Here is an 11,591-nt window from a genome sequence, read left to right on the forward strand (position 1 = left end):
AAAGAGTTAAATGCTCTGTAATCTTCATTAGTTGATTAACAGTCTGCTGACTGTCATGGGAACGTGGGTGCCAAGCCCGCTGACAGATCTGCAGTGGGGTGCCTGAGTGCCAGCAGCCCTGTAGCTGGTGGCTGGGCCTGAGCAGCGCCGCTTCTCAGGTGGCAAGTGGGAGCATCCAGCCTGCAGCTTTCACCACATTCTCCTGGGAGCGTTGCTCTCTAGACCTATTCACCTGCCTCATGATGCTACAGATCTCCAGTCCCCAAGGAGGAAGGAAAGAACAATAGACCATGAGAGTTCTCTGATAATCCGTGTGTGCTTTGTAACTGCAGGTCTTTGAGTATTCTGGTTACTGGTAAATGGAAAACCGTTTTGCCAAGGCAGGTTTTGGTACATAAAACCTCGTGGCAGACAGAAGATCCCTTATGTGAAAAAGGGAAGTAGGTGGGTGTGATTAGGAATAACTTGAAACAGGAAATGCTGAATGTTCTCTGATTTAAGAGAAACCAAATCTGTGCTGATGCAAGTTAATCCCGCTGGAATCAGACACTCAATTACAGAGCATTGTCAGCTCATATGCCCCTTCTTTGAGGAGATACTTGATAGCCCCGTGCTGTTACTGACTGATTTCATGCTGTAAGTTCATGTTGGGTTTTTTTTTCCTTTCCCCTTCTACTTTTACTCTTAGGCTGAAGTATGAGGTGTGCATAAACACTTGCTGGATTTGTTTTGAGAGTAAGGCACATAAAACTTTTTTTTTTAATTTGAGCAGATTAAGGTTGCCTGAAAAAAATGATATGAGATAATAGCATTGCTGTCTGGAATTTCAAGGATCCGGAGCATAGGGCCAGTCCCTCTCTTGCTCCTACCCTCAGGATGGGCTGTTGTTCTCTATTTATTGTATTTTTTTTTCCCTGCCATTTTTTAAATGGGGATATGAAAACATACTATAACCAGACAAATATTTTAGCAAAAAATGTTGAAATCAGGATTCATATTTTTCATGGAGTGGATGAATAAAAGCATCCCTAGCATCTTGTACTACTGGTATGCTGAAATGCACTCAGATGGATTGTTTTTAGGAGTTGTTTACTCGAACAGAATGTAGATGAGGTAACAACAGATACCCTTTTTTCCTTTATTTTAACATGGGAGAAAGGCCGTTCCATGGGCTCACGAGCTGCTGCCTCTGTGATACGTCATCTCAGCCAGGAGGATGATGATGACTTCATTCAAGGTCTAGTATGTTTATCTTACCCATTGCATCGACCAAAACTTCAGTCCAAGCTCCGGGATGAAGATTTATTGTTTATCAGGTGTCCAGTGCTGTTTGTCTCAGGATCAGCAGATGAGATGTGTGAAAAAGTGAGTAACCTTGTAAATCCTGCAGTGAGGGGCAGTATGGAGGAACAGGAATGAGTCTGAGTGATGTCTGTACTGGTCCACACAGCTGTGACTTTGATTAACCACCTCTCTAAATACATATCTGTCTTCTGAAGGGAGCCTTGGGTAGGGAACTTCATCGGACATAAGGAAGCCTGGGGGTGCTTTCTTTTGCTGCTTAAAACTTCTGGATCATGCTTGAACATCCATTTGAGCAAACTCATCTTTGGGCCACTGGAATACTGATACTAAAATACCAAATACCACTTAAATGTTTTCTTTTTGATGGGATAAGATTGTACAAATTAAAAGTGGCCTGTGGAAGGAGTGAGTTACCTGCTATTCTGTTTTAACCATTTCAGGTTACAAAACATAAACACTGTGCTGTGGTGCTGGTCTGCATTTGCCACATTTTCATGACACATTCTAGTAAAGCAGTTCTACCCATAAGTCAGACTTCTATGGTAGAAAGCAGTATTTTTGTAGAGATGAAGAACAAGTGTGCAGAGATGAGAATACTGTTTTTCACAGAATCAGAGAATGGTAGGGGTTGGAAGGGACCTCAGGAGATCAGCTAGTCCAACCCCCCTGCCAGAGCAGGTAAAAAAACACCTTTTCTGCCTTGTTTTCTTGCAAATAGGTATCTGTTGTTCTTGAACAGTTCAGCTTGAATTTGGGACTGTGTGCAATTGGCATTTTCCATGCTTGGACAGTTTCTAAGGAGTCGTGATGCTTTTGTGAGGAGCTGTCACCAAGTCATGTTAGCAACCAGCAGGTCTTTGGAGTGCCCTGTTAATGGGGAAATCATTAAGGCTTTCTGCACTGGTTTTAAATCTGTTTGCTGAGAAAGTTGAGCAGAGTCGAAGCCAGTCTCTGGAGAATTACACTGCTACTCTGCCGCTGCAGACAAATCTGATGTAAGAAGTTCTGCCACTTTATTGCTGGTACTACCCTCTGGCAGTGAAAGAGGATTCCTTTGTCAGTGTGGGGAAGGAGCCTGCACAGCGTTGTGACCTTTGCAGTTCTGAAGTTCTAATTTTCTGCTGTTCTGTTTGGGTGAGGGTGAACCTTTGAGCAAATTCCATTACTGAACACAGTATCATCACATCTTTTCTGTCAAGCTGTTTTTGATGTGCATGCAGATCCATTTTAAAAGCTGCCTATTACATGTTGCACAAGCAAAGCGAGACACATGTAGGAGTTGCGTGGTTTGTAGCAGCTGATTCTCTAATTTCTTCATTCTTTCCGTAGCAATTGCTGGAAGGTGTGGCAAGTAAAATGAAAGCCCCTAAAAAAATCCATTGGATTGATAAAGCAAACCATGGGATGGCAGTCAGAGGACGAGCAACAGATGATGTCATGGAAGAAATAAATGTGCAAGTTTTTTCTTGGCTTAGAGAGATAATTGACCTGGAGCACAAATGATTTGCAGTATCTTCATTTAGCATTTTCCTAAATGCAGCCAATTAGTTTGTTATTTCTGAGAAAACATATTTTTTTAAACCAGATATTTTTCAGAGGTCTGTGTAAATGCAAATAAAGCATTTTTGTGTGAATTAAAAATATGCAAAACAACAAAAAATTTAAGGAATGTCCTGTTTTTTAGCTGAAATAGAGCTGGTTTTCTTTTTAGTAATTAGAAGAGTGGTGTTTTAGTTTCCAGTCTGGCACTGGCTGTGAGAGAGACACTGATAACACACCAGTGTTTACATTTTTGTCACTGGAAGCGAAGGACTTTGTGTTCCGTTAGTCCCCAAGCACAAGATTTAAGGGGGGAGAAGAATATTTAAATTAATAAACTTAATTGACAGTTAGATATGCCAATGAGATATTCCATATCATATCATGTCATGTCCAGTATATTAGAGACCCAGTGAGGGTCTCTTCCTCTTTTAGCCTCTCTGGCTTTCGCTCGGGCTCTCGCTCTGCCGGGACTGCGGTTTCGGTTAGGGATTGTCGCTCCTCCGGGATCGTTATCTGGGAACAGGCCGGGCTCGGTCAGTGGGTGGTGAGCAGTTGCACTGGGTATCACTCATTTGCATATTTTGTTACTGTTATCATTATCACTACTATTTTAATATTAGTATTACTTTAAGTTTTCTCTCTATTATTAAACTGTTCTTATCTCAACCTACAAGCCTCCTTATCCTTGCTCCCCAATCCTATCCCCTGGAGGTGGGGGGGAAGGAACTGCTGTGTTGTCTGCTGGTCAAGGGCTGGCCCAGTGAAACTATCACAGGAAGGACAGAAATTTACCTAATATTTAATACCGTGGCAGGGTTGTTTTCTGTGTTTCTTTGCAAATAACTGTATATGTACATGTAAATAACACTCAGCACTCTGCATTAACAAGTAAATGCTTTTGATATTTGAAGTAATATACTGGGAAGAATCAATTGTGACAGCAAATCTTTATCTGCATTTCCTTTCTGAGTATAGTGCTGATGCTGTATTTGTTGGAAATTAAAACCTACTGATTTGTAGACTTCTGTGAGCACGTTGCCCGAGTCTGGCCAGCGTGGGTTGCACTGCTTTGCTGTGGTGCCATATCCTGGTGCTCCTGTGTGCTCCAAAGCTGTGATGCAGGGAGAAGAATCGCTCGTCATTTACAGTGTCACTACCCTAAGGAGCCAGATTACTGGCCCGTCTGGGGAGGAGGAGGAGGTAAAGCAGGCACACTCGTGCATGAGAAGCAAAGAACATGGGTCACAGTTTTGAAGTCACCCTCCAGTAACTTCCTTTGTGTAAAGGACTGATCACAGAGGCCATGTGGAGAGATGGGCAGGGAAGACTGTGAAGTAAAAACTGATAAGAAGACAAATTCTGTTTGTACTGCTGAAGGTCAGAGGCAGCTTTAGCCCAGAAGTGGTTCTTGGGAGGAGCTGTTGTGTGTGGCAGTGCAGGGCTGCTCAAACATACACTGAGTCAGCCATGGTGAGCTCAGAGGATTTTTAGGATGTTTTGGTCAAGTGCTTAGATTGCATAGGTTAATTTTTGTGCTATATTGTATAAATAAATAAATACAAAATAATAAAAAAATAATTCAAGCCTGTAGGTTAATATAGTTAAATTAGAACATACATTGTTTATCATGTGATCAAACTATTCCTTAGGCTTGCTTTTACTTTAGTAAAAATACTAGGCCGGTGAAAGTTAAAAATATTAATCAGATACAGTCGTCTTCTCTTGTTTCTGAAAGACGCCTCAAGAATGCTGATTTCCCAGAAGTAATGTTGTTCAACAAGCAGAGCACACATCTACATGTTTGCTAAGAAAATAGCTATATGGATTTTAAATTGACTGGCTGTGTTAAAGAGAAAATAAATCCTCACTTTGGACTGGAACCATGTGTTAGAATTTGATTAATTCAGATTGACTTTAAATCCATGTACAGATCATTTTCAGGTGATGTGGATATGCTCAAAAGTAACAAATTACTTGGTATCAGTGGAAAGCAGGTATTTTAAAAACAGAATTGGCGCCTGAAGGAATGACTGGTTTAGTGCCAGTAGTCACTGTTCAGTGCTACTTACATTCTTTTCATAGTGCCAAGGAGACTGACTTTCACAGACAAAGCATCTGTAAAAATCATATGGAACTTAAAACTTTTATCTGACATTCCTAAAGACAAGTTATAAACCCCCCATCATTGTCTTTGAGGATACTGGTTCTCTCCCAAGGAACAAAGTTACAATCTGAAAAGGGACAGGGGAGCAGATTTACCATTTTTATCTGACCTTTCTTGCAGAACAGACTTGTGAATAGACTCGGTGTAACACACATGAATAAGAAAGTATCTGCTGTTCCAAGGCCTCAGGCCAGTAACACGTGGCTCATACAAACAAGGTTTTTATTTAAAAAAAAAAAAAAAAAAGTGTTTTTGAACTACCACAGAAAGAATTCAGGGCAACTACTACATGATAAAAAGGAAAGAGGGGGTGCTTGTTTTTCTTGCATATGCAGATCATGATCCAGTAAACTTCATAATATCCATTGATGTATCCATTGTCGTTTTAATCCAAATTTTTCTTCTTTCCTTAAGAAGTCATTCTGAATGTAGGTAAATATAAAAAAACGATTTTATTTCTTGCTGTCAGAGTTCATCTTTGGCCTGTAGTCAAGAAAGAAGAAACATTTTTCAGTTAATTGGAAACTCAATTTGTAACTGTCTTGTTCTGCACCTGTATGAAGAAACGTTTCCAATGTCAAGAGGCATTAATGGTCTGGTAACAGATACCAGGGGCTACTGAGCTTGAATCTGGTGAAGAACTGAAGACCTCCAGCACTTTACGTTTAACGCTGTAGGTACTGTACCTTTTTTCTGTGGCAAGTACATGGAAAAAGGTCATCATCAGGCTGCTGCACTTTCTCCATCCCATCTCTGATTTTTGGCTCACTCACTTGCAAGCTGGCATATTCCTGGTTTTAAAAAAGAAAGGTATTGTTAATCCATAAACTTGCTGGATAGTACATCTGTCTGTCAATGCTGCACCAACTCAGCTGAGTAATTCTGTAAAAACTCTGGGGCTACACAGTCTGTTACTCCACACAGTGTCACAGACAGGGTCAGCAGATCCCTGAGTGCAGACAGGAGCCCCTTTGGGTGCCTCCCTGGAGTTTCAGTATCTGGGTGCTAATGCACAGATATTTTCAGCTGTGGTTCACAGAGCGCGTGTCTGATGTGGAATTCGTTGACTGTTGTGGGGAACATATTCGTGCAGATTAGATCAAGATTTATGGGATCTGACTGCTGCTCAAACCACCAGCGTGGTCTTAAGGGGTCTCATCAGCAATAACTGCGTGTACTGTTTGTAAACCTAACAAAGTTCTTAATTGCTGCTACTCGCTTTGTGGCTTCAAGTGCTGTACTGGCCCATTTCCAGCAGCTCTGTTGCCCTGAATTCTTTCTGTGGTATTTCTATTTTTATGGTAGTATCTGTTAAAAATATACTGACCTGGAAAAGTTTGAAATAGTAACAAAAAATGTGATCTCCCATGAGATTGTTTCTTGCAAATTCTTGTCCAGATTTTGCAATATTTTTTGCCTGTCAAAGAAAATAAAAGTTTTATTTAAAATTCTCAAAAAATAGTAGTTATTTTAGTATTGATTCTGGAGTTAAGCACAGTGTTGACAGTTTAGGATAACTTACTTATTATTTAAGCATTCTTAATTTTGAAAGTAAGGCATTCTTATGAAAATATTCTTAATGTTTCCAAAGTTCAATTTAATTTCAAGTTAAGGGCAAGAATTATTTATTTTTTTAAAAAGCGATTTTCTTATTTGTAGAGTTAACAACAATAATTTTTAAGTCCTTTAATAAATATTTTTGTTTTAAATAAATGTACTTTTTGCTCTATTTTGTCTAGAAACATTGCCTCCTAGTACTTCCAAATGTATACCCACCTCTTCATCATGCTCTTTTGCCCACTGTAGTTTTTCCAGTAGATCACTCAGGTCACTTTTAAATGGAATATAATGCTTCCATGGCTGCAGCTCATTATAAAAATGCTCATAGTAGATGGAGTCTTGCTTTAGCACCACACTGTTTCCTGCTAGTAGATAAGGCAATCTGTATGCTGCCACTGTGCCATCAATATTAATTTGATACTTATACTGGAAAGAAAATGACCACAAGTTACTAACAAACAGAAGATCCAAGCAGCTTGGTGAGGTTCTATTATTCCGAGGGCACTGGTATCACTGACTTGCTGATATTAGAAATGTAGGATTGGCTAGGCAAGCATCAGTGTTTAAGTGGCTTTTATTACTGAGTTTGGAATTCATCACAGTGCAGGGTACACAGAGATGCCCTCTTCATCAATTAAGTTCTCCAGATTCTTAGACGCTCATCCTCGGATGTGAGGGTAGATGTGCCATTTCATCCACTGATTTTCCCACTATGTTAGTTATGTTAGTAGTCCTGATAGCTGAATCAGGAAAAAAGAAATAAAAAGGAACTTGGAGTTACATAGATTACACGAGGTTCTACAGAACCTTTAGATGTAAATCAAACATTATTATTGTCAGTTTAAGAGCTACATAGCAGTTAATCCCACTGGAGAGATGCCCATTCACGCTTGTTGCTGGCATTGTGCTGAAAAGCTAAAAATCACTTCATTATCAGGAATAGATACAAAGTTGCTTGATAATGGGAAACGTGGAGAACCTATTTCTATTAAAAAACCTTAGTGGCTTACCTTAAAAAAATCAAAAAATGAAATGTGCTTAACAATGGGGCCATAGAGGCTTTCATCATGTTTAAAAAAAAAAAAGTTTGTGAAAGCAGCATCTATGATCTCTGGGTATTTTCTGCTCAGTTTTACAAGCTCAAGCCTCTCTTTGCGGCTGTCACGTCCTCTCCAGAATGCCGTGGTGTTCTTCTCTTCCCATGACGGGCCGGTATTTGCTTGAACTGACATCATATCCAGACTGACTCTGGAGGAGAAAGAAGTGATTTAATAGTGAAGCCTACTGGAAATTTTATTAAGTGCAATTACTTAAAAGAGTTTACAGTAGCAATAGGCAAATACCAAGCACGAAGGTAAGTTGTGAGCACACCTGGGATTGTTTAGTCTGGAGAAGAGGAGGCTGAGGGGGAGACCTGGCTCTCTACAACTACCTGAAAGGAGGGTGTAGTGAGGTGGGGTGTTTGTCTCTTCTCCCAAATAACAAGTGACAGGACAAGAGGGAATGGCCTTAAGTTGCACCAGGGGAGGTTTAGGTTGGATATTGGGAAAAAATTCTTCACTGAAAAGGGTTGTCAAGTATTGGAACAGGCTGCCCAGGGAAGCGGTGGAGTCGCCATCCCTGGAGGTATTTAAAGGACGTGTAGGTGTGGTACTTGGGGACATGCTTTAGTGGTGAACTTGGCAACATCAGGTTTACAGTTGGACTAGATGATCGTAATGGTCTTTTCCAACCAAACTGTTCTGATTCTGTGTACTGTATCAGTGTTTTTGCAGCAATAAAAACAGATAAGGAACATCAAGTTCACAGGCCTGTGGCAAGACAGCATCAGTTCAACAACAACATGGTGTGTGGAAAGAGTTCCTGTCAGCTGTCAGGGAAAAAAAGTATCTAAAAGTGGGTATGGCTGCCAGACAGATGGAGGTGAGACAAGGTAATGCAATAGCTGATAATGGTGATGAGGCAGTCAGTTTTAGTCCATTATAGTCCAAAGCAAGGTTTTTATGTAACTAGCTTAATACAACATATTTCACTTCCTTTACTAAATTAAAACACCTAAATTGGGGGGGGCAGGAGGGAGAGCAAATTTAGGAAAAGTCTTGATAATAAAGACTAGGAACCTGAACTGAATGGAGTGAAATGATAAGCAGGTTCAAAGTAGATAACAGAGATCTCTTAGAAGCTGGCTTTGTAGTGTTTCAAGACAACGGCAGAGCGGTTATGAAGGCCAGTTATCATCAGTAATCAAAGTGGGAGATGACAGGTCCTAGGGTTGAGTTCTGGCTACGCTGGGCTTTAAAAGGTACAGAAAAAAGATTCTAGGAAAATCAGGAAAAAAAGAGACCTGGCCAGTTGTCAACATGTTAAGGTGAGGGGGGGGGCAGCAGAAACAAAGCAAGCAAACAAAATACCTACCCTCAAAGCATTCACTTTATGTGCTGTTTTCAGTGGCTTCACCATGTTTAGATTAATTCTGATTTTTGTAATGAAACAGTGAAGTATTTTTATACATGTAATTTATGTTGTATAATACATAACTTGGTTAATGCTAAGATATTGATTAGCAGTTGCTGCATACCTATTGGGTGCCAATGTTTCAATGAATAAATGAAGAGTAAAGCAGTTAATATACTGCTAAGACAAATATGTTTTTGGAAGATCATTCACTGTGAGTTTTGTGAAAATTTTAAGCAGTTTCTTACCGTCCCATAGTCTCCAAAACGGAGTCTGTTAAGTCATATGTTGGCATAACAATGTCTCTTGATTCACTGGACCCACACCATGAGAAGATGGGGTGCAGGTTCTGTGCGGACTTCTTTTTCTCCAGAGGCCAGTCCCCCAAATTAACAAAAAATTCTACATCTGGCATTTTCACCTAAACAGAAGCAAAGTAGGCACAAATGCGTTTTAATACAAAGCAGTACTCTTCTGCTGGTATCTTGCATTTTGAAAACAACCTCACCAAGAGAAAAAAAGGTTAACCAGGTCTCTAATATACTTAACGTACCTGTAATAAACTGTTAAAGTTCAGAAACATGTTAGAAGTACTGAGACCACAGAGTAAAGCCTACAAGATAATTTTATGCTCTCTCTTTCTTTTAAGGGATAGGAACACCCCAGCTTAGAGGATGGTTTCTTGTTATACTTTACACAACTGGCCACACAACGTTTGTACCAGGCTAGTGCTGGGATCTAGTAAGCAACCAGTATAGTTCCAAGGTGCGTTGAACCCCCTTTTTGACTGGTGAATTGGGTGGTGAATTAGTTTTCTGTCGCATCAGTGAATTGATTTGCCCTGTATTGGCAAGATGGCTAAATGGAACAGAAGTAACAGAAATGAACAGCCATGAGAGGAAGACGACATTTAGTAAGTGCTGGGCTTAATTATTAACATAACATCCTCACTTACTTAAAATAGTCCGTAGTATGGAACCATATCTGAAATCACAGTCACAGCCAAAAAGCAAGCAAAACACTGTTGATGGCCAGGAAACGTCGAAACAACAGGACAGAGGGCGTAATTTTGCTGCTGTATGAAACTCTGATGCATCCTCATCTTGAGCATTGTGTGTGGTTCTGGTATTTGCATATGAAGTAAGACAAGGCACAAAGGAAGGCAACTACTATGAGAGGGATGGACCAGCTGCCTTGTGAGGAGAAACTGAAAATTATGGGACACTTCAGTTGGGAGAGCAGAAGGCTGAAAGTGACACGTGGTTCAGTTTTACAGAACCCTGAAGGCATGTCAATGCAGAACTGATGCCGTAACTGTTCTTAGTTCACTCTCTTCATGACACTGAATTTTTTAAAATACAAGTCTCCACTACATCCCCCTCAGCTGGCTCTTTCAAAGCAAAAGAATCCTAGTCAAATTAGCTTGTCTTTGCATGCCCCAACAGGCTTCTTCCTGTGTAATCCTTTTTGAGAAAGTGAAATGAGGACTGCACCGTTTTCGCAAGACAGGCATGTCACAAGTTTCATACTGTGACATAATCTTTTTTCTTTTGTTTTTGCCTCCCTCCTTAATAACTCTTAAGTGGGTATTTGACTATTATGAACATCTGATTATTATACTGGCATTTTTAGAAAACTGTTGGAATAACCCCAAGACCTCTGTCCTGACTACTAACAGAAAAAATTTAGAGATCCTGATTGTATGTGTATAATTAGGACGTTTTGTTCAAGTGTTATCATCAACTATTTTAATATCTACATGAGAAAATACCCTCTCTGAAGAAAGAACAATCATGAATGTTAATAATTCTCAAATTAAAATATACATATACATGTAAAAACTGAGCTGAATCATACTGCTGACTCCTCATCATATATATGCATCAAAGCATTTCTCCCCTCAAACCCCTTTATTCTTCAGATCAGAACAGCTGGTCACAGGGTAACATTTCAGGATTCTTCTGTGGCTCAAATAGGTTTAATTACATTTCTAATTTAATTTATCTTTATGGACAGAGACAGAAATCAATAATTTGCCAAATATCAAACACCCTCCTAAATGGTTGAAGATATTCTTCTCTAATTTCAAGACAAGGAAAAACCTTTGGCACAGACATCCAGAGATTCTAAACAGAGAGACCCAAAGCAGTACTTTTAGTACACACACAGACAAAAAAAGTTTAATTGTGTACCTTCATTTCAAAGGAGGTTTGGCTGCACGCTCTGATCTTCAGCACTAAGCTGTATTAGTGCAGTGCCATCTAATGGTCATAATGGACATAGAAAAGCTACAAATTATATTTTATCTACATCCTCAATGGCAGAATCATTCAACAAGGTTAAATCTTCTCCAACCCGATAGATCTATTGTCTTTCAGTGACACTGTCTTAAAAGAAATTCCTGCAGTATTTAATGGAGATGAGACAAATCGTGTTTTCTTTATCTGTAAACAGATCTAGAAAAGCTTCTGTCTTTGGAGTTAGCAAATCTTTTCCGACATTTAGCCTAAATTTCCACTTAAACTTGAGAAGAACCTTATTTACAGTGAGGGTGATGGAGCACTGG

General features: G+C 39.7%; 2 protein-coding genes across 2 annotated transcripts in view; one reads left to right on the forward strand and one right to left on the reverse strand.

The window, feature by feature from the left end:
- The window catches only part of TEX30 (testis expressed 30), a 5,799-nt gene extending 2,165 nt beyond the window's left edge, over positions 1-3,634 (forward strand). The window contains exons 3-5 of the mRNA XM_010174479.2: positions 1,160-1,365; positions 2,635-2,980; positions 3,623-3,634. Coding sequence (XP_010172781.1) covers positions 1,160-1,365; positions 2,635-2,808 — 380 coding nt within the window. The 3' untranslated portion in view covers positions 2,809-2,980; positions 3,623-3,634. The remainder of the gene's footprint in view (positions 1-1,159; positions 1,366-2,634; positions 2,981-3,622) is intronic.
- A 1,842-nt stretch (positions 3,635-5,476) lies between these two features.
- Positions 5,477-9,446, reverse strand: POGLUT2 (protein O-glucosyltransferase 2; the record flags this gene model as incomplete). The annotated part of the gene is made up of 6 exons (XM_010174482.1): positions 5,477-5,494; positions 5,698-5,802; positions 6,339-6,428; positions 6,788-6,997; positions 7,582-7,819; positions 9,274-9,446. Coding segments are annotated over 6 exons (834 nt in total), but the record flags the coding sequence as incomplete, so codon positions are not given.
- Positions 9,447-11,591: the final 2,145 nt, after the last annotated feature.

This window comes from Antrostomus carolinensis, unplaced genomic scaffold (genome assembly GCF_000700745.2).
Source record: "Antrostomus carolinensis isolate BGI_N321 unplaced genomic scaffold, ASM70074v2 scaffold20188, whole genome shotgun sequence".
In the NCBI taxonomy this organism is placed as follows: domain Eukaryota; kingdom Metazoa; phylum Chordata; class Aves; order Caprimulgiformes; family Caprimulgidae; genus Antrostomus; species Antrostomus carolinensis.